The sequence below is a fragment of the Bufo bufo genome, chromosome 1, assembly GCF_905171765.1.
Source record: "Bufo bufo chromosome 1, aBufBuf1.1, whole genome shotgun sequence".
In the NCBI taxonomy this organism is placed as follows: Eukaryota; Metazoa; Chordata; class Amphibia; order Anura; family Bufonidae; genus Bufo; species Bufo bufo.
Window position 1 is genome coordinate 77,594,854 of NC_053389.1, and position 24,386 is coordinate 77,619,239.

The 24,386-nt window shown below is 45.0% G+C and overlaps 1 protein-coding gene across 1 annotated transcript in view; it reads right to left on the reverse strand.

Annotated features, from left to right (window-relative positions):
* Positions 1-23,364, reverse strand: part of SIK2 (salt inducible kinase 2) — a 178,722-nt gene extending 155,358 nt beyond the window's left edge. The window contains exon 1 of the mRNA XM_040426467.1: positions 23,230-23,364. Within this exon, the coding sequence (XP_040282401.1) occupies positions 23,230-23,364 (135 nt within the window). The remainder of the gene's footprint in view (positions 1-23,229) is intronic.
* Positions 23,365-24,386: the final 1,022 nt, after the last annotated feature.

Here is a 24,386-nt window from a genome sequence, read left to right on the forward strand (position 1 = left end):
TTCATACATTCCCTCAGTTACTGTGATGTAACAGTAAGGCCCCTTTCACACGGGCGAGTATTCTGCGCGGATGCGATGCGGGAAGTGAACGCATTGCACCCGCACTGAATACCGACCCATTCATTTCTATGGGGCTGTGCACACGAGCGGTGATTTTCACGCATCACTTGTGCGTTGCGTGAAAATCGCAGCATGCTCCTCTTTGTGCGTTTTTCACGTAACGCAGGCCCCATAGAAATGAATGGGGTTGCGTGAAAATCGCAAGCATCCGCAAGCAAGTGCGGATGCGGTGCGATTTTCACGCACGGTTGCTAGGAGACGATCGGGATGGGGACCCGATCATTATTATTTTCCCTTATAACATGGTTATAAAGGGAAAATAATAGCATTCTGAATACAGAATGCTTAGTAAAACATCGCTGGAGGGGTTAAAAAAAAATTATTTTTTTAACTCACCTTAATCCACTTGTTCGCGTAGCCCGGCATCTCCTTCTGGCTTCATCTGATCTCTGTGCAGCAACAGGACCTTTGGTGACGTCATTCTGGTCATCACATGATCCATCACCATGGTAAAAGATCATGTGACGTACCATGTGATGACCGGAATGACGTCACCACAGGTCCTGTTGCTGCACAGAGATCAGATGAAGCCAGAAGGAGATGTTTTACGATGTATTCAGAATGCTATTATTTCCCCTTATAACCATGTTATAAGGGAAAATAATACAATCTACAGAACACCGATCCCAAGCCCGAACTTCTGTGAAGAAGTTTGGGTTTGGGTACCAAACATGCACGATTTTTCTCACGCGAGTGCAAAACGCATTACAATGTTTTGCACTCGTGCGGAAAAATCACGGGTGTTCCCGCAACGCCCGTGTGAAAGAGGCCTAAGTCATGGTGGCTGAACGGGTTTCTGCAGGATTAGGAAAACATGGCTGCTTTCTTCCACAAACAGCACCAACATGTCTACGTTGGCAGCTCCAAACCTGTGGACAGGAGTGGTGCCATTTTTTGAAGAAATCGGCCATGTTTTTCTAATCCTGGACAACCCCTTTTACCAGATTATTGCAAAATAACTAACTAGCATCCCGAGCCTGTAACAAAAATAAAAAGAAACGTACGGTAATATTCCCCTAGACTGTGAATCCTCTCTGGGAATAGTCAACCGCCCTCTTGTTATCTTTGGTCTCATTTCAACATGCAAACAGCAAATTATTAGGGACAGATTCCACTGCTGAGCTCATTCTTCCCCAGGGGAAAAACTCAGCGTGTTGTGCTTTTAACAGTAACTCCTCAGACACCTGAATTTATTACACGGCGCTCCACATAGGGAACAACACGGAGAATCGGTAATTGTTTTACGGCTGCACAATGAACAATGCTAAAATACTAAGGGATGAAAGAAAGAGAACAAACTGGATTAACATTACTGGAACATGGCGAGGTACATGGAGACATATGCTGCCACCTCCATGGATCACACTGCAAAGTCCAGGAAAAGTTTCTGCTCACACTCTATCCTGACGAGAAAAAATAACATTTTCATGCAGCCACCACTAGGGGAGCTCAATGCAAAGAGATTAGTTCAGCTTCCATTCCAGTAAATGGTAACTGTATAAATTACTATGCACTGAGCTCCCTCTAGAGGTGGCTGCAGGCAGCCAGCTTTGTAACAGAAGGGAAGCAGATTTATCACTGCATTTTTGCCAGTTGAACAATATGGTGTTCAGAATGGGTGCCATATTTATGTGGCACCTATTTTAAGTTTTCTGAAATAGAAATCAGATTTTTTTTTTTTGGTTACAAAATCTGTCAGCATGATCGACCCTATTAAACCAGGCATACAGCATGCCAGTTTTGATCATTCTGAGAAAAACTATAACCTTATTATGGCTCCCTATTGCCCCAATACTGAGAAAACTGCTTTTTTTTTTATTTATATGCAAGTGACCTAACTAGGGGACTGAGGAGCTGGTCAGAGCCCTCGAAGCACCAGTTTGTTACATCCCCTTTAGCTTCAAGTCCCTCCGCCTAAGAGGCCGAAGAGGATCAGTTTACCATGTCCATGCCTGGGAGGAAGAAAACCCACCCTAGACCAGAACATGGAGACGTGGGAGCCAGCTCGGAGGACCAAGACAGTGGGGAGCTCGATAATCAGGTAAACCGAAATCTTTTGACATGTTAAAAAATTATCGTTTGCAGACGGCAGATCGTGGTGTCTAATAATGATCTGCGACTGGCAAACCACTTTAAAGGATGGGGACGAGATGGCATTAGAAGCGGTCTCCTCCACTACTGAGCAGGCGATTGCTGGAAGGGAACGCTTTCCTCCCGACGATTATCTGCCACATCAGGCTGTGTAATACAGACTTTAGAATCCAAGAAAATGGTCTTTAAAAACTTTATTAAAATAAAGAAAAAGAAGAGTCAATAGAGGGATACGACATCTATCATTCAGAGTCGGCGTATACAAAGCGAGTTCTGCATCTGTGCTCACTGATACCAATTGGAAACATGTAATGCAGCATTTTTCCTGCGGAGGCACTGCTGAGGAATTGGACACTTGCTTTCCACATGGCTAGAGCACGATCGTTGATCTCTTCTAACCCAAGTGGATTTTCAATAGTGGATAACACCTACAGGGCTCATGCACATGAACGTTTTTTCTTTCCGTGTCCGTTCCATTTTTTTTGGCGGACCGCATGTGGAACCATTCACTTCAATGAGTCTGCAAAAACAACGGAAATGACTCTGTTTGCATTCCGTTTCCGTATGTCCGCTTGGCCGTTCCGCAAAAAAGTTGTGCATGTCCTATTATTGTCCACAAATCACGGTCCGTGGCTCCATTCAAGTCAATGGGTCAGCAAAAAGATACGGAATGCATACGGAACACATCCGTACGTCATCCCTATTTTGCGGATCCATGCCCACTTTGCAAACATTACAGTACACTACAGTAATGATAACAAACTTCCTGTTTCCGTTGGAGATCCGCAAAAAACGTTACGGAAACAATACGGATATGTTTTGTGGCATAATGAAACGGATGTGGCCACAAAACAGAAAAAAAAAAAAAACAGATATGGAACAACGGATCTGTTAAAAACGGACCAGAAACCTACAACGGTCGTGTGCATGAGCCATTAATGCGCACGCAAGGAAATGAATAATCTTTATTTTAAAGGGGTTATACCGCGATTAATGTAAAAAAAAAAAAATTAAAAAAAAATAATAAAATCATGTATGGCCATCTATCTAACAAAGCTAGAACCAGCCCTGTACCTCACAAGGCTCCAGAGATCTCCACATGCTTCGCTAGAATCCTCTCTGTGGCGGCTCTCCCCCTTTCACAGCCTAGTCCTTTCAGCTGCCGCTGCTCCCCTGTTATCTGTCAAAACAGTAGATCTGGCTGGTGGTAGTTCAAGGATAGACCCGGGCACGTACGACCACCCCGGCGAGGTGGACAGAGAAGTAAGAAAAAGAACAAACAGCAGGTGGCGCAATACAGATACATTTTATTGAATAACTCAGTAGCTATACTAAATGTTTTAATTGCATGCAATTACAAAAGTATTCTTATCCAGGAGCTGCTTTGAAAAAATGTTTAATTTTATTTATTTTTATTTTTTTGTGGGGCAACCCCTTTAAAGCATTGTTTTATGATAAAAAATAAATAAAAATAAATAAAATTGTGCTTTCATTTCCCAGCACCATTTAACAAACGTCATGGCTGTAATTAACGGCCTCGTCATTCTTTAGGTGCTGAATTGTATACCAGTGTTTTCCGTGTTTTTCTCTTCTCGGTACATTCGCAATGAAGTAAGGAAACATCGTTGGCAGTTTGGCCTGGAGCAAACGGAGGGATTTTTTTTTTTCTACATTCCTGGTGGATTATGTGAAGTTATGGAAATTAGGCAGAGGGTGAAGCGAGGCCTTACCCCACCCCCCCTCGTCCCATAAATGCAGCATGAAGTGTTTTTTTTTTAGTCTGGGGGAAAGCATGCTGGAATGTAACACTAAATGTCATGTTATGGAAGGAGAAATTCCACTTGGCTCTCAAACTGTAGCAAAGAGTCAAAACCAGCATTCAGTCAGTTAGGAGGAGAGTCCGGGCCGTTTAGCATGAATAGATAATGTTATTCCAGGGCGACAATGGCCGCCTTCTGCCTCCGTGGGATCACACGTACTGGATCTGGCCTCGTGGCTACTCCGCATACACCGAGCGCCTCTCAGAAGGTTTGGGCCATACAGCTGCTTCATCACATGCAGCGTACTGATCTATGGGAATATAGCCCGATTTAGTCACGTATTTTTTTTATCCAATATTTTTATAGTATTTTGTACCTTTATATAATACTTTATTCCTTTTTACATTTTGTTCAGTTTTTTCCCCCTAAGGTTCCATTATAGATTTTACAGCTCTTTGCCCCCTTAGGCCTAGTTCACACGACCGTATGTCTTTTTCTGTGTTTTGCAGTCCGTTTTTCACGGATCCGTTGTTCCGTTTTTGTGTTCCGTTTTTCCGTATGCCATATACAGTATACAGTAATTACATAGAAAAAATTGGGCTGGGCATAACATTTTCAATAGATGGTTCAGCAAAAACGGAACGGATACGGAAGACATACGGATGCATTTCCGTATGTGTTCCGTTTTCTTTGCAGACCCATTGACTTGAATGGAGCCCCGGAACGTGATTTGTGGCCAAATATAGGACATGTTCTATCTTTGAACGGAAACGGAATGCTTACGGAACACATTCCGTTTTTAATGTGGAACCATTGGAATGAATGGTTCCGTATACGGAACACAAAAAAACGGCCCGTACACTCGCAAAAAAAACGTTTGTGTGAACTAGGCCTTATCCTTCTTTACCCCTCATCCAGGATCCTAAAATTCTTACAGTCCGTTCATACGAAAATATGTCAGATAATTGTCGTTCTTGGTTTGCGAGAACCAACCCTACTAAAAGTGGCCATATAGGATCGCTCATCTGGCCCACAGCTATCTCCACTGATTCCCATCCTATGCATGCATTTATATGTTGTGAATCGGAGCAAGCCGCCTCAAGACCCCTGAAATGGACGTCTTATCTCCCCGATAACTAAAGGATCAGGCATGCTGAAATCCAACATGCCCGACGTCTGCCATTGGAAGGGGGTGGGGGGCCCTCCATATACATGAGATGGTTGGCCGATCCCACCAACATGACGGGTTTGGCCGACATACGTGTAAGGGCTCATGTGCACGACCATATGTATTTTGCAGTCCACAAAAAATATGTAGGACGTCCGTGTAACATCCGTATTGCATCAGTTTTTTTTTGCGGATCCATTGTACCGGGCCTATGCTTGTCCGCAAAACGGACAAGAATAAGACGTTCTATTTTTTTGCGGAATGGACTTGCAGACATATGGAAACAGAATGCACACGGAGTCATTTCCGTTTTTTTTGCGGCCCCATTGAAATGAAATGTTCTGCATACAGGCTGCAAAAGATAAATAAATAATGGAACAGACGAGGACAAAAAAATATAATACGTTCGTGTGCAGGAGCCCCAAGGCTACTTTCACACTTGCGTTGTTAATTCCAGTATTGAGATCCGGCAGAGGATCCTAATATCGGAATTAAACGGATCTGTTTTTATTTTACACATCAGGAGGCATCCGTTACGTTAGGATGCGGTTCTGTGAAATCAAAACAGAAAAAAAAAAAAACATCCGTCACTAAATACATTGAAAGTCAGTGGGTGACGGATCAGTTTTTTTTAGGCTCCTAAAAAAAAAAACGGATCCGTCACCATTGACTTACATTGTTTTCAGTGCTGGACCCGTTTTTATGACCAGACACAAAACCGCAGCTTGTCCAGTCACAAAACGGAACGCTGCTGGAACAGAAGACATCCTGATGCATCCCGGACAGATCTCTTTCCATTCAGAATTAATGAGGACTAAACAAACATTTTTTCCGGTATTGAGATCAGTGATGGCCAGTTCGCCAACTAACACATGCGGGCTGCCATCTTGACTGCCATCTTGGTCTGAAACAAATGCGGGCACCGGGAGCAGGCAGTTCTGAGAACAGCCCTATAAAGGCCCCCGGTGACTGTTCTCGGAACTGCCTGCTCCCGGTGACCGCATTTGATTTTTAGACCGGCTCGCGGCACAGGCACAGGTAAGGGCTTACCTGTGCATCGCCGGACGGGGCAGTCAAGATGGCAGCCCGCATGTGTTCGTTGGCGAACACTGCGAACTGGCCATCACTGATTGAGATCCTCTGCCCGATCTCAATACCGGAAAACAACAACAACAACGCAAGTGTGAAAGTGGCCTCATGTGTATTCAGGAAAGACTGTAAGGTGGACAACCTTGTATGTATACATTATAACAAACATGCAACTAATATAAGGCAACTACATAGAAATGGAGAGAAATAAAAGTGCTGCCTGCTATTAGTGCAAATGGCTTTCATATATAAATTGCAATTAAAAGAAGAAAACATAATAAGAATTTGCAATTCTAAGATGGAACATAAAAGTGCAATAAAAGACCTCGGGTTTCCTTCCCCCGGTACGTTAAGTAGGTACCGTATATAATTAATTGACATTACTGGCTGTAAAACAATGGAATACAATTCTGAAGAGGTGCAAAGAGAAAATCCATGACTCAGTGGTTATTTTTAAAGTGAATAAATGTTCGTTTCAGACTTTTTTCCCCGTTTTTTCACAGAGAAGACTTTTCCAGTGGTACTTGTTACTGTACGTATAAATAGCTCCAGAAATAGGAAGTTTTAACCACTTCAGGTTTGGACTTCCAGTTTTGTATTTATAGGCCTCTAGGCCAGTGACCAAGAGGGCATAGGATTACTTCTTTTTTTTTCCAGATTGGCCTGAATCACCAGTCATAACTACATTAAAGGGCTTCTGTCACCCCCCGCCCCATTGTGCAATTTTCATTAGCCGACATTAGCTATTTGCTAATCGCTGATGACGGCAGTCTTCCCTTCCTGGTGTAGTGTGACGTAATCGGCGCAGGCGCACTGAGGAAGGAGCTGGCAAGTGCGTGTCCTTCACTCAGTACGCCTGCGCCGATTGAGGAACGTTACGGCGCAGGCGCGGGAATTCAGCAGCAGACGAGGCCATCGGGAGGAGGAGAGCGCTCGCTGGCCCTGTATCAAGAGGAGATGGGGCGTGTCTAGAAGCGGCAAATACCAGCAAGTACACGCCCAACTTGCTGGTAGTGAAGAAATTTGCATATGATAAAAGTATGATTTTTACAAGAAATAAGCCACAGACAAAGGGTAGGACATGTATGATTGCACTCCGCTGACATTAGCAAATAGCTAATGTCGGCTAATGAAAATTGCACAATGGGGGGTGACAGAAGCCCTTTAAAGGGGTTTTCTGGGAGTAAGATACTGATGACCTAGGTCATCAATATCTAATACATAGGGATTCGCCTGCTGACGCCCCCACCGATCAGCTGTTTGAAGAGGCCATGGCGCTCCATAAAGCACACAGCGCCATACATTGCATAGAGGCTGTGCTTGGTATTGCAGCTCAGGCTCATTCTCTCAAACGGGACTGAGTTGCACCTAGGTCATGTGACCGATGAATGTGACATCACTGGCCTAGGAAGAGGGCGTGGCACTCACTGGAGCGCCGCAGTGTCTTCAAACTGATCGTCAGGGGTGCTGAGAATTGGACACCCCCCCCCCCCCCCCCCACCGATCAGATGTTAATCTTGAGGATAGGAGATCCAAGATCTTACCCCTTTAATATTCCATTATTTTTGGCATGAAATTGGACTTTCTGGATTGTTGGATGGTCTTAGAAAACTCACTTGTACAGGTAGGGGGACATTCACATGTTTACCAGTGGTTATCGGCTAATTTTTCTATTTTTGGCTTAAAAAAAATTGAAACAAGGCATCACATTTCTGTGCCAGATTATCAGATGCTGCATTAGGGTCCATTCATACGACCGTGTCCGTTTTGTGGACTGCAAACCGCGGATCTGCAAAACAAGGATACTAGCCGTGTGCATCCCACATTTTTCCCTTCCGCAAGGTCTCGCTCTATATTACAAATGTGTTTTCTCCTCTGCAAAACAGACAAGAACAGGACCCGTCATTTTCTAATATTTTTTTTCGCGGAGCTGCGGAACAGTCTTACGGATGCGGACAGTTGTCCTCATCTTTTGCAGCCCCATTGCAAATACGGTCATGTGAATGGGTTCTTAAAAGGAGTCATACTATGATTGATGTAAAAAAATCTAAATTAGACATCATATGGTACAAAGCTAGAACCAGAGATCTCCCCCGTCATCGCTGCAACTGCTCTGCTAGATCATCTCCAGCCTGGCAGCTCAGGGGGCGTGTCCTTTCTCTCTGTAACTGCCACAGCTTCTAACGCAACACATGGCTTGTGGCAGTTGAAGATTTAAACTGAGCATGTGCGACCAGCGCAGTGAGCCAGATAAAAAAAAAAGGAAAAACAACAAACAGCAGGTGGCGCTATACAGATGCATTTTATTGAATAGCTCACCAGCTGTACTCAATTTTTAATGAAATGTAATTACAAAAATATTCAGATCCAGGTGCTGGTTTGGAAAATGTAGAATATGTTTCGTGACATAACCCCTTTAAAGGAATTTCAGCGTATCATAAAACGCAGGCCTATGTTACCAGCGGCATCACGGAGGAAAGCCATAACACAACGGCCTCGTGTTGTGATGGGCAGATGATGACGGTCTAATAACTGCTGCTGCACGGTAGAACAGAAAGCATTCCCGCGTGCTGTCATAACTAACAGGATCTCATCTATGTATTTAACGCGGAGGATTACCTCTGTCAAGTGACAAATTAAAATGAAAATGAATAGCTAACACTCCAGAAATCTCTGCCTGCAGTCTGCTGCCATGTCTGCAGGGCAAAGGCGAAGAACTCAGCCTCTAGATTATTACTGAAGCGCTCCCACAGAGAGAAATTCGGACACAATCCCTTAAAGGGTTTTTTCAGATGATGGCCTTCCCTTATTATAGGTCATGAATGTTATCAGTAGGGGGTCTGACCCTCAGCCAGAATAAAGGGGAACAGTGCTCATCCATATGAGGTGGTTGTTATTGGTACTGCAATTCAGTCCAATTTAAATGAATGCTGCTGAGCTGCAGTACCAGGCACAGCCACATTAATCTGTGGCGCTGTGACTATGTGAAGAGTGAAGAGGCGGCTGAGCTTCCCTTATTCTGATGATCAACGGGGGGCCCCAAAGGCTGGACCTTTACCTATCAATCCCTGATGAGCTGTACTAAGGATAGACCATCATAAGTCCTAGAAAACACGTATTAAAGCTTTTTGATATTGACGATCCGTCCTCGGGAGAGATCATCAATATCAGATCGGTGGGGGTGTGACAACTGACAGCAGCTGTTAAGTGAATGGAAGCTGAGCTGCAGTACCCCCACTACACAGTGGATGGAGCTGTCTGTTTAGTTTCCAGCAGCGGCTGAAAATAGGTGATCGGCGGAGGTGTGGGGGTCGGACCCCCACCGATCTGATATCAACCACCTATCTGGAGGATAAGTCATCAGTATCCAAAAGAAACTGGAATACTCCTTTAAAAAAGGGATTGAAAGGGGTTGTCCGAGTGTTAACCAAATTAAAGTTTTCCGGGCTTTTACTATTGATGACCTATCCTCAGAATAAGTTGTCAATATCAGATTGGTGGGGGTCCGACACCCGGCACCCACAGTGCACACATGCCATCTCCCTTCCTGTTCGCTGCTGCTGTCCCATAGACCGAAGCGGCAGGACCAGAATGAAGACTGCGCGCGCAGTCTCTTCATACAGCTGATCAGCAGGGGTGCCGGGTGTCGGACCCCCGCCGATCTGATATTGATGACCTATCCCGAGGCCACCAAAAGTAAAAGCCCGGACAACCCCTTTAAATTAGCTGCAGGAAATGTAGTGATAGCTCCTATTGCATTACACACCGCTGCTCCAGTGATGACACGCGTACATCCACATGACCGCTGCAGCCAATCAGAGGCCTCAGAGCTCACATGCTTTACCACCCCAGCATCAATGATTGGCTGCCGCAGTCACATAGATGTACAGGTAAGGCACGTCATGGCTCCAAGAAAAATAAGGAGCGGGGAGATGGAGTGGCAGGGATTCAAGGGGTGAGAAATGTTAAGACTTTTTTTTTACATTTTTAACATTGCTAATTTAAAGTGGTATTCTAGATTTGTGAAAAAACGGACACAGGAAGCAAATACAGTTCCTTATGTTATGTAACTATGTAACGTGCGGGGGCTTCTGCCCGTTCTCCTGACCTCTGGGGGTCCCGGCAATGACATTTATGAGGGTCAGACAATATGGGGGCATTCGTTTTTAATTTTTACTACTACTAGGTCGCTGCAGCCCTCGGTTTTCGATTACATTTGTAAAATCTGAGCTCCAAAGAAAATCAGATCAAACTGTGCAGATTTCATATTTCCTTTATTTGTGGCGGCGCTGCCCCAAATAGACCGGTCACCAAGTAATGCCTCCCGCTAACCCCCCCCCCCCCAATGCCTTTCAGTGAGTAGGAACATGGCGTTCTGCCGTAATTACAATAAAGCAATAGCATAAAAGGTGATAAGAGGATTCTGAAATGTGCAGCAGAAAAGCACTGAACATCAAACACAACGTCCTATCGTTCCAGATAAGTAAATACATTTACTGTCATCTCGCCCCAGAAAGCACATTCCACTACTGAATGCAATCACCATGGATGGAGATTACCGGAAACTACAACTCCCAGCATGCTCAGGGGTGTGCCCAGATCATGGTGTCAGGAGGAAAGCCATGTCGGCTCTTCCTTCTCCCCACGGAGGGTGAGTGAGCTCGGTGGTCAGGTGCAGGTCTCTGCCCAACCACTTGTCGTAGGTGGCCTCTCTCCTGACATGTTTTAGTAAATACTTGCATTCCCTATATAAGCATCATTTCTTACTATTCCTCTGTTATCCCCCCTGAAAATGTCTCAATAAACTGATAACTGGGTGTTACCCCTTCTCCTCGTCAATGGGGAACGTCCCTACACACTGGGGCCGCATCTTGACAAAATGACATGGTAACACCCAGTTGCCAATATTTATACAATTCCAGGAGGAATAGCAGAGGAAAGTAGAATACAGAATATAAAAAGAATACAGAATATAAGAAAATATTTAAAAAAAATAAAAAAATAAAAATTCTCCAGAATATGGTCATTTTATGGGAAAATGCAAGCATTGACTAAAACAGATGTCCGGAGAGGTCCCACGTCCTCTTGAGATTCTGGGTTTCTGTAGCGAAGGTCCTTATAATAGATTATTTTGCACGCGCCATGGTAACAGAAATTTACATCTTTACAGAATAACAGAAAAATCACATTTCTGGTCAGGCCAGCCTCTAACCCCCAAAAGGGATCTCTTAATATCTAGCAGGGGGAGTATTTAGGGCACCAAGGGTATCACCCTATAGAGGAAGCAAGCAGTGAATGCCCAGATATGGGGTGGCGGGACCAGAGGATTAGCGGTTGGAATATCGCTAATATCTAAGGATATTGGGGGTCATTTACAAACTGAAATACGCTACATTTTGGCGTACATCTGCGACTTTTCACCGTTCATACCAGGTCTAAAAAACAGAGTAAGGCGTGGGCAGGCCCATCTCATTTATCATTTTCTATACCTGTTTTAGGCGTAGAAAATGGCCGAAATCTACACCAGCAAGGAAGCTGGCATAGATTTAGACAGGCAGTGGATACGCCGAAGTAATGGAGAGACCGGCTCCTCTACATAAACTCGGCGCGTCCACCGCCAGCTAAAGGGGTATTAGGAGCGGCGTCTAAAACGTTGGTCTTAATAAATGACCCCCATTGTGCCTGGTAAGGAGTGCCAACCTTCAATGACAGCAGGCAAATCGTTATCTGCATTTACAAGCAGCAGACATTGCAATGTACAGGCATGAGCGATCATTCATCCCCGTACACAAACAATCCAATCCCCTGAGAAAAAGAGCGTATACTCACGTGTCTAGTCGGCACATTTACACGAGGCGATGATCGTGAATGAGCATTGTTGGTACCTACTCACTGGCCCTAAAGGGGCTCCAACTGAGAGGAAAAATAAAAACGCGAGGTTTTTATACGCGTGTATATTAGGCATCATGCACACAGCCACGTCCTTAGTTCAGATCCACACTTCTATGTGCATTCGTTATTTTTCTCACTGTCAATAGCGAGGGTTATTCTCCTCCGCAATTTGGACAAGAATAGGACATGTTCTATCATTCAAGGAACGGCCATACAGATCCATAGAAATGAATCAGCGTGCTATCCGCTAAAAAATAAAAAATAAATGCATTGATGAAAAAAAAAATACGTTTGTGTGAATTAAGCCTTAGTTTCTGTTCCGCTTATCAGGTGGTCACAGTCTTACAGATATCGCACATGGAATACAAATGAAGAATTCTGTCGGGTTTAGGAATCCAACACACGTCTTCCCGGAGGCTCAAAAGAGACAAATTTTAGGCAGATCGGAAAATCCTATCTGCCGCTAATTAAAGGTAATTCAATCGCAAATCAAAATAGCTAATTATAAACATGCCTGAGTTATTAAATCAATTTTGGAAGTGTGCCTAATTATGTATGGCTCTACCCGGCTCCGGAGCAGGTAATCTGAGGATATGGCGGCTGCTATACGCCTCCTCTGCTTTACCGAAAAACGCTGTATTTTTATTTATTTTTTTAAATCAAACTGAGATAAAAAGCCATTTTATCAGTGACTGAAGAGAAATGCGGTGTCCCCGGAAACTATACACCATGGTCAGAAAACCTGCCGCGCCAGAAATCACTTCATCAAAGGGCAGCGTCATAAAATGGAATGTATCATCTATTCTCAGGATTTCCGTTATGGCGTCCACTATTTTGTCAGACAAGACATTTATATCTTTGTTTCTCTCTCTATGGCCTCTTGCACACAACCGTATGGCTTTTTCAGTTGTTAACGGGTCCGTCGTTAAGTTTTTTGTTTCCGTTTCGTTTCCATTCCGTAGTTCTGCAAAAAATCTCCTTAGGCCCCTTTCACACGGGCAAGTATTCCGCGCGGATGCGATGCGCGAGTTGAATGCATTGCTCCCGCACTGAATCCCGACCCATTCATTTCTATGGGGCTGTTCACATGAGCGGTGATTTTCACGCATCACTTGTGCGTTGTGTGAAAAACGCAGCATGCTCTATTTTGTGCGTTTTTCACGTAACGCAGGCCCCATAGAAATGAATGGGGTTGCGTGAAAATCGCAAGCATCCAAAAGCAAGTGCGGATGCGGTGCGATTTTCACGCATGGTTGCTAGGAGACAATCGGGATGGAGACCCGATCATTATTATTTTCCCTTATAACATGGTTATAAGGGAAAATAATAGCATTCTGAATACAGACTGCATAGTAAAATAGAGCTGGAGGGTAAAAAAATAATAATAATTAAAATCACCTTAATCCACTTGCTCGCACAGCCTGGCTTCTCTTCTGTCTTCTTTCTTTGCTGAACAGGACCTGTGGTGACGTCACTCCGGTCATCACATGATCCATCATATGATCTTTTACCATGGTGATGAATCATGTGATGTTATGACCGGAGTGATGTCACCACAGGTCCTGTTCCGGCAATCAGCAAAGAAGGAGACAGAAGAGAAGCCGGGCTGCGCGAGCAAGTGGATTAAGGAGAGTTAAAAAAAAAAAAAATTTTAACCCCTCCAGCGCTATTTTACTATGCATTCTGTATTCAGAATACTATTATTTCCCCTTATAACCATGTTATAAGGGAAAATAATACAATCCACAGAACACTGATCCCAAGCCCGAACTTCTGTGAAGAAGTTCGGGTTTGGGTACCAAACATGCGCGATTTTTCTCACGTGAGTGTAAAACGCATTACAATGTTTTGCACTCGTGCGGAAAAATCGCGCATGTTCTCGCAACGTACCCGCACCTTTTCCCGCAACGCCCGTCTGAAAGAGGCCTTATGGTTTCCATATGCGATCTGTTTGCTGATCTCAAACAGAAACATAAAATTTTTTAATGATTAATGTAATGTACAGTAATGTGTTTTAACAGTATACACATGGGCAAAGTGGGTAGGGATCTGCAAAAAAAAGGATGACATACAGATATGTTCCATATGCATTCCATATTTTTGGCGGACCCATTGACTTGAATGGAGCGACGGAAGGTTATTTGCGGGCAATAATAGGACAAGTTCTATCTTTCAGCGGAACGGAAATACGGAAACGGAATGCATATTGGAATGAATGGTTCGGCATACGGACCGCAAATGGAACGAAAAAATAAAATAAACGTTTGTGTGCAAGAGTCCAATAGCTATCACTCTCTCTAAATAGGTGTTTTTCGGCCATTGTAATCCTCTCTGTGATGATAATGAAATGACTGCTAAGAAGTGATGTCTATAGAACAAGAAGTGACAAACTAGCACACGGCTCAGTGCCCAGAGTGGAAACTGCAAGATTTCAACAATTTTATGTAAAGGAATGTATCTTTTTTCTGGGTCAGACCAAACATACTGGCTGTGGTTATAATTACCTTCATTACTCGTACCTACCTATTGTCGCTTTTAACACTTCTGTCCCGCACATAAAAAAAAGCTAGTCAGCAACTCTATCAGACTCCGCTGTCAACCCTGACAAAATAAAATCTGATCTATTGATGTATTTTCTAATAATTTTCCCTCTAAACGCAAAATAAACGTAGCGCCCCAAGCAATCTTCAATCTGGACAGCCATCATATAAACACCAGAGGCGAGAAACCCAACATCCATTCACATTAGAGGAGCACGGATTGATACAAAAATAAATAGGATATGATTGAAATTCTACAGGCTTAGAAAAAAAGTGCATTATTTATTCCTTCTGGAAACAGCGCCACTCCTGTCCACGGGCTGTGTCTGGTATAGCAACCTGACTCCATTTAAATCAATAAAGGTTCATTCACACGACCGTGGGCTCTCCGTGCCCGTATTGCGGACCGCAAACAGCCATTGATTCAATGGGTCAGCAATCCGCAACATATGGCGTAGTGCGGAGGCACGGGTCGGAAGCCCACGGAAGCACTACGAAGAGCTTCCGTGGGCTTTTGGGTCCGTTCCTCCGCACCGCCAAAGATAAAGCATGTCCTATCTTTTTCTGTATATTGCGGATCGCGGACCCATTCGTGTCAATGGGTCCGGGCCGCAATATGGCGTTCACACGACCGGTGCCTGTGCATTGCAGACCACAATTTTCGGCCCGCAACGCGGGCATGGACAGCCTGTGGTCGTGTGAATGAGGCCTAAGGCTGAGCTGCAATACCAGACAGAGCCCATGGACCAGTGTGATGCGTTTTCGGGGACAGTTCGTTTAGGGCTTATGCACAAGGCTGTAGCCGTTTTTGCAGTGAGCAAATTGCGTATACGCAAACTACCGATACCGGCCGAGAGCAAAAATGGACAAGGATAGGACATTTTTTTGCAGGGCCGTGGAACAGACAAATTGATGCCGTGTGCTGTCCGTGTCTTTTGCGGCCCCATTGAAATAATTGGATGCGGAATAAAACCACGGGAGTGCACATGAGCCCTTAAATGCAGCTAGACAGGTATCACAAACTCCAAAAGCCAAGTGCAAGGAAAACGACTGCCATCAAAGTCAGATAGGTTAGGGTCCCACTTATGAGACCAGCACCTATCTCTAGAACTGGCCCCCGAATGTGAAGGAAAGTACATGTGCCCCATTAATTTCCATGGGAGTTCTGATAAGAGCCAAGTGAGCGCGCGCGCAGCTATTTTCGGCAGTCCCGTAGAAATGAATTGAGTGTGACAACTCCCTGCCCGCTTCAGGGATCCCATTCTGGAGATAGAGGTGGGACCCGCACCTGGCACCCGCACCTATTGGACAACGGTGGCATTTACTAGTGATACACCACCAATGCCTTGGAGGAGACAACCCTTTTAAGCCATGGGCTCAGTATTGGCACCATATGTAAGGGTGCTGCCCATACTTTGAAGGGTTCACCGGGACTTTTTCTACGAACCGTCACCCTCTAACAGAGGAAACAAGCAAAGGAGGAACAAAAAGGGCTTGGATTGTAGTGGCGTACGTCAGAGTGAAAGACAGCTATGACGTAGGTAGTCAGGTACCAGAGACACTGGATTGCCCAACGCAGAGATAGCATTTAACTACTTCAGCGACTCTAGAGAATAAGGCTTAAGGTGGCAGATGTAGTGAGAACAGCAGCATAAGGCTACACGCACAAGAATGTTGTTTGTTTCCGTGTCCGTTCCGTTTTTTTTGCGGATAGGATGCGGACCCATTCATTTCAATGGGTCCACAAAAAATGCGGACAGCACACCGTGTGCTATCCGCATCAGTAGGTCCGTTCCGTTGCCCGCAAAAAAAATTGTGGAGGTCCTATCTTTTTCTAGTTTGCGTTCAAGGATAGGCATTATTACAGAGGATCCGCAAAACACATATGGTCGTGTGCATGTAGCCTAAGCTATAGCGTCTCTATACAGGACACCACATATACATACTGCCCCGCTATACTACGGGCTGAACATACGGATGAAGTTACAAGCACATACCGTACAGACGCGCACATACCATGCTGTAAACTAGTACCTACGTAATATACTATATGACAAAAACAGGTAAAGCTAGCTTATCCCAGCCTGACCACCCCTCCCCCACTTAGATGGACGTCCAGAGAACTCATGATTTGGTCGCCAGTCTGAGCTCTTTGTTCGAATGTAGAGATATTTTTTTTTCTGTAGAAGAAGTCGCTGCCATCCTAGTAATATATATAATAGAAGGCCGGGCTATTCTCCATCATGAGGAGCTGGGGGGCTCACCCTGGTTTTACTGTAGGACACCACCACAGTCTAACGCCCCATTCACGTGATCCGACCCATTCATTTCTATGATACACACATCCGTAAGTCCGTTCCACAGTCCTGCAAAAAAGATAAAACGTCCGTTTTGCAAACAAGAATACACATTGTTACAATGGGCCAGAAAAAATTTAAAAATAAACGCAAAATACATTCAGCCGTGTGAACGCAGCCTAAGGCCTCATGCACACGACCGTTGTTGTGTTCCGTTCCGCAAAATGGGGTTCCGTTGTTCCGTGATCCGTTTCCGTATGTCTTCCTTTATTTTTGGAGGACCTCCAGACATAAAGGAAAGTAAAAAAAAAAAATCTAAGACAGGTTTGCCATGCAAATGATAGGAAAAAAACAGACGCGGACGCGCAGACGCGGATGACAATCTTGTGTGCCTCTGCGTTTTTTCACGGTCCCATTGACTTGAATGGGTGCGCAAACCATTTTCCGCGAAAATAATAGGACAGGTTATATTTTTTTGACGGACTGGAACCACGGATCACGGACGCGGATGACAAACGGTGCATTAGCCGAGTTTTCAACAGACCCATTGAAAGTCAATGGGTACGCAGAAAATCACGGAAAACGGCACACCGGACACGGAATAAAACAACGGTCGTGTGCATGAGGCCTAACACAGATCAGACTGCAATCAAACCTGACCACCAGATACACTACACACATACAGACATATACATTATTGCTATGAACCAATTGTGTCGATGGAGTCATAACGAGAACCTGCACACAGAAGATGACGGTGCGGACGGCCATAGTCAGGGGTTAACTCTGTCCGGTCGCTGCATTACATATGGCGAAAGGGAGTCTGTCACTGAAAATTCCCCAAACATGTTCCTGGCGCCCTGTGGCGACATACACCGTATCCCAGACATACAATCCCCATTCCAAAAAGTTGTAAAATGTAAAGAGAGTAAAGTAAAAACAGAATGCAATGATTTCCGAAACTCACAGACCCATATAGTAATAGATCATAGATCACATGTTGAAAGTGAGAAATTTTACCATTTCATGAAAAAAAATTTACTCATTTAGAACCCAATGGCTGCAACGCATCTCAAAAAAGTTGGGACAGGGGCAACAAAGGGCTGGAAAAGTAAGGCGACTTTCACACTTGCGTTGTTGTTTTCTGGTATTGAGATCCGACAGAGAATCTCAATACCGGGGGAAAAAAAATAAAAAATACACCTTTCCATTTAGTCCTCATGGATCCGTTGTGGATGCACCAGGATGTCTTCCGTTCCGGCTCCATTCTGTTTTGTGACCTGCAAGCTGTGGTTTTGTGTTCGGTCTTAAAAACGTTTGTTATAAAGCCTAAAAAAAAAAAACTTATCTGTCACCCATTGACTTTCAATGTATTTAGTGACGGATCCATTTTTTTTCATTTTGATTTCACACAACGGAACGGATGCCTCCTGGTGTGCAAAATCAAAACAGATCCGTTTAATTCCGGTATGGAGATCCTCTGCCGGATATCAATACCGGAATAACAACGCAAGTGTGAAAGTAGCGTGAGTGGAATTAATAAAAAACAGCTGGAGGAGCCATGTACTACCAAGTCACATAAAAACCGCATGTTAGAGGGCAGAGTCTCTAAGGCTAAATGAACACAGATTTTCTAAGCGGATTTGTGTGCGGAAAATACGCACCGTAGTTCATGTACATTGTGTTCTATGAGAATTTGAAATTTGCAATGCACACGATGCAGTTTTTTTCCGCGCAGATTTTGACCTGTGGTGCAGATTTTAAAATCCACAGCATGTCAGTTTATTTGATTTTTCCTGACCGGATTTTCTTCATTCACTCAGTAAAATCCGCACCAAATCCACATGCAAATCTGCACCAATTGATGCGGATTGACCGCACAGATTTGCCTGCGAACACCTGCAGATTTCAGTGCAGATTCTCCGCACATGAATCCTGAACGTGTGCATATACCCTAAGGCCCCTTTCACACGGGCGAGTATTCCGCGCGGATGCGATGCGTGAGTTGAACGCATTGCACCCGCACTGAATCTGGACCCATTCATTTCTATGGGGCTGTGCACATGAGCGGTGATTTTCACGCATCACTTGTGCGTTGCGTGAAAATCGCAGCATGCTCCTCTTTGTGCGTTTTTCACGCAACGCAGGCCCCATAGAAGTGAATGGGGTTGCGTGAAAATCGCAAGCATCCACAAGCAATTGCGGATGCGGTGCGATTTTCACGCACGGTTGCTAGGAGACGATCGGGATGGAGACCCGATCATTATTATTTTCCCTTATAACATGGTTATAAGGGAAAATAATAGCATTCTGAATACAGAATGCATAGTAAAATAGCGCTGGAGGGGTTAAAAAAAATAATAATAATTTAACTCACCTTAGTCCACTTGATCGCGCTGCCCGGCTTCTCGTCTGTCTCCTTTGCTGAACAGGACCTGTGGTGACGTCACTCCGGTCATCACATGATCCATCACATGATCTTTTACCATGGTGATGGATCATGTGATGACCGGAGTGACGTCACCACAGGTCCTGTTCAGCAAAGGAGACAGACGAGAAGCCGGGCAGCGCGATCAAGTGGACTAAGGTGAGTTAAATTATTATTTTTTTTAACCCCTCCAGCGCTATTTTACTATGCATTCTGTATTCAGAATGCTATTATTTCCCCTTATAACCATGTTATAAGGGGAAATAATACAATCTACAGAACACCGATCCCAAGGCCGAACTTCTGTGAAGTTCGGGTTTGGGTACCAAACATGCGCGATTTTTCTCACGAGAGTGCAAAACGCATTACAATGTTTTGCACTCGCACGGAAAAATCGCGCGTGTTCCCGCAACGCCCGTGTGAAAGGGGCCTAAGACGCAAGGATGGGTAGAGGTTCGCCAATCTGAAAAAAACGATCTAAAAATTGTGAGAAAATTTCAGAAAAGCCTTCCTCAACATAAAATCGGGAAGACTTTGAATATCTGTCATCTAGATTACATAATATCAAAAGATCCAGAGAATCTGGAGAAATCCACGTGTGCGGCGGTCAATATTGAATGCTTTGGCGGCACTGCAGAAGGCCTCATACACGCAGTCCGCAAAACACAGATGACATCCTTGTGACGTCCTTTTTATTCTGTGAACACATTGACTGCAATGGATGCGGAAAGCACACGGATGACGTCTGTGTGCAGTCCGTTTTTTTTTTGCGGATACATAGAAATGAATAAGTCCGTGTGCAGTACGCAAAAAATGTGTATCGGACATAGATACAAAATACAGTCGTGTGCATGAGGCAACGATTCTTTGCTGGATTCTCTGCGTGAACAGAGTTAGGCCTCTTTCACACGGGCAAGCTTTCCGTCCGCATGCGATGCGTGCAGTGAACGCGTAGCATCCGGACTGAATCCTTAACCTCTTCATTTCTATGGGTCTGTGCACACTGAGCTTTGTTTTTCACGCATCATTAGCGTGATCGCCGCCTCTTCCATACTGTGCGGTTTTCCACTCAGCTCTGGCTCCATATAAGTGAATGGGGCTTGTGTGAAAAACGGAAGACATCCGGATGCAATGCGTTTTTTTTACTGGCGCCTCCGTCGCAGATTCTGTCATGTTTGACCCCAACAGCTTTCTGCGGAGACGTTACGGTGGATTTTAAGTCCCTCCAATAAGACACATGGTGAAAATTTTGCAATATAAAGGATGCAGCTTATGTGATAACCCTTTATATGCCATGCTGTGGAGAGCTGGGACAATAGCTAAACCTCAGGTTACCCAATAAATCCCACTGGAAAAAAAGGACTGATGTGAGTGACTACATCCTATGTACAATGCTGCGGAATATACCGCTATGTAAATAACAAAGCAACGATCTGAACATAAAAAAGATTCATTTTAATGTGAATTGCTTGTGTGCTGCATTCAGTAATGATGTAGCAGAGCCAAGGATTTGAAATGTAGCAGAGCCGGGAACTACTACTCTCAGCGAGTTCTCACAAGGCAAAATAACTCCACATCAAAGAGTTACATGACAAATTCGGCTCTGCTGCATCTGCAGTCCATATCTTAAGACCCAGTTCTTACAAAAGTATGCAATAAAAATAATAACTCTATAAAATAGTGGGCGATCCCATATACATGTGCACATTCCAGTGCAGACACGGATATAAACCAGAAGAGGGGATTAGTAAACTGAAGCAACGGACGCAGAAAGTCTTTCCAAAAATCTGTAAGATGTATGAACAACCAAAAAAGAAAACGGAGGTGACCTGAATGCGGGGTCATGTAAACTTGCGCAATGTGAAAAAAGCAACACTTCTCATCTCCCGACAGGAAATTAATGTAAAGACTTGGCCCCTCGCTACGGTCCTCACCGGAGGTAACAGCATCAACCTGCCGGAGGACGGGGGCGACACCGCGCTAATGTCCCCGTCCCCCCATACAGACATCAAGAAGTTAGTAATGCGCAGTATATACACAACCACGAGAAACCAGGGAAGGGGTCTACGGGGGGCATGAAAATGACCAGGCACCAGATGGGCTAGGGGCACCGGTCATACACAGAAAATGTTATCTATAAGAGGGTGATATGTGGTAATTATTTATCTTACATACTGTGGAACGACTGTGAGGACTGGGATCAAATATAGAAAATAATAATTACGAAAATGATGATAGATACGAGGTAAGTAGATAGATAGATACGAGGTAAGTAGATAGATAGATACGAGGTAAGTAGATAGATAGATACGAGGTAAGTAGATAGATAGATACGAGGTAAGTAGATAGATAGATACGAGGTAAGTAGATAGATAGATACGAGGTAAGTAGATAGATAGATACGAGGTAAGTAGATAGATAGATACGAGGTAAGTAGATAGATAGATACGAGGTAAGTAGATAGATAGATACGAGGTAAGTAGATAGATAGATACGAGGTAAGTAGATAGATACGAGGTAGGTAGTAAATTTGTGATCAGTGGAATAGGACTGTCTGCAGTTCAGTAACTGGAAATATAGGACTAAACAAAAAGAAATGAAAAGTGGCAAATACTGAACACTGCAATAGAAATCTAATAGTGTCATACACACACATACATACATACATACATACATACATACATACATACATACACGCACACACACACGCACAACTACCCTGTTTTTCCTCATGCATTCGGGCCGTCTAAATGTTTGGGGTACGCTGGGGTGAAAAAGAAACCAAAAATGAGGCGATGCCATGTATGCACCCAGCACTACCCGCTGCTGCATGCCCCGGGGCTGACACTGCACAGAGCGGCACATTTTATGGCACTTTTTCTCCGGCGAGGACACAATTCTGAATGGAGCGCTGGGCATCGGCATGTCACAGACACACGGTGACCTAGAAATTGGTAAATAAGGCATAATGAAATGCGTTAACACATCTTAGACCGCTCTGCTGAGCCGGTGCTCCCCCTCCAAGAGCGGCACCACAAAGACCCTACTGATCCCTCCGGCACAGGCGACATTACAGTGAGAATGTCAGGGGGTATATATCTTCTATACGGGTGACGGCGGCTGATGTTTGGGCTACATTGTGGCACTTTTGCCGTACAGCACTGCAGCCATGGGTTCACATCTGACCAGGGCATCATCTATAGGTTCACACGGATCTCCTTTGATTACCATAGGATTTCTGCCACCCTCCATTTACCGTTGTTGCGCCAGAATTTCGCTGTCAGTTGGGCATCATTTTGGCGCCAATCAATTTACACAAATTTGTTAGCAATTTGCGCCAAAGTGAGCAAATCTCTGTATCTCGCCGGACGCTTTCCCAACAGTATCTAGTAATGGGGGTGCCGCCTTACCGGCATACTGGTCTAAGAGGTGGCATAAAGAATACAACATGCCCATATTGTGCCCCACCATCATGACTGTGGCACGGGTACGGACCACTCGTCTAACAGCACTGGTATATCTGCCCCCATTGTCTCCAACACGTGATTATATGTATACTCTCTGTACGGCGCTGCGGAATACGTCGGCGCTATATCCATGCCCTAGATCCTATGGCTGAGGGGGTGGCAGGAGCTCGGACGGTATAGTAACTGTCTTTTTGGTATTTTCTATAGTAAGCGCCTAAATCCGCGGTGATCGTGAAGACCAGAGATCCATATGGTTGGACATTTAAGAAAACTGAGACACAACGTTAAAGAACCCACCACCACCGCCGCCCCCCACCATAGACAAAGACGTTCCTGCCACCTGTAGCTCTGGGTGACCAGATAATGGGGTTACTTGCCTCGGTTTTGGTAATTCGGTGCCTTGCCAGCTTCACCACGGCGAAATTCCCTTTCCCTAAAGTGCGTTCTATGTCATAGAATCCGACCCGGACAGGACCCCTCTGTACATGCCTCTGACAATCCGCCATGACCATGCTGGGACCCGGGCCAAGGAGAAGGAGGCGAGCGACAAAGGGGCAAAAGACATCAACTGGCACGATCACACCCCCAGGACGAGCGCAGGCAGGAGATGCCAACCACACACTGTCCCCATCACAGCCAGTTGTCCATGGCGGGCAGGAGTATAGGGGGGTGGTCTGCAGGTATAGGGGGGTGGGCGATACCAGGAGGCAAATTCCAGTTAGTGATCAGAAGGCATTGTCCAGAGGTGGGGGGGGGGGGACAAAAAAACAGCAACTACTTCAGGCGTCCAGGAGCCAAATCCCTGGAGGAACGTGCACAGACCTTGGAGTTGTCATTGTCCTGTAGTTTGGGTTTATCCAGAAGGGAAGGGGTTCATTGCACCTCCAGGGTGACAGGGGGAGAAGCCCAGCTGGTAGCAGGTCCCCTGGAAAGTCACTTTAGAGAACTTGCTGCAGCAGGCATTGTGCATGGAGGAGCTGGGAGTGGAGGCAGCTGTGCAGGAAGCCAGTGTGCGCCTCTCTACCAGGCTCTGCTGCTTGCACAAGGCATCATGTTCTCAGGCAGGCTGATGTCCATTGACGTCAGAGCTGCAGGAGGTCTCCTGGGCGGGGCTTCTGCTTCTCGTTTTTTTTTTTTACCTTCTTCACAGCTCGCTTGCCAAATGGGTTGCCCCTAGCAACCGGAGCCAGCGCTGACGTCAAGAGCCCTTCTGCACAAGCTGTCAATCAAGGCTAGAGCGGGAGAGAGAGAGAGCGTGCGTGTGTGACTGTGTGTGTGTGGAGGCATGGAGCCGGTTACCACACAGAGGTCACACTCACTGACGAGACGCTGCCGCAGCTCATTACTAGCACCTCAGAGAAATAAACTTGTATTTAGGGCTCTGTGTGTTACATACACGGCACAATAAAGCGTATACTGTGTGAATAATACAACTAGCAAATAGCCCGAGCGCTTTGAAGGTTTGTTCATCGTGAAACCGCCTCAAAATGTCGCAGTTGTGTCCTGTTTCCACAAAAAACTGGTGTCGGTTTCG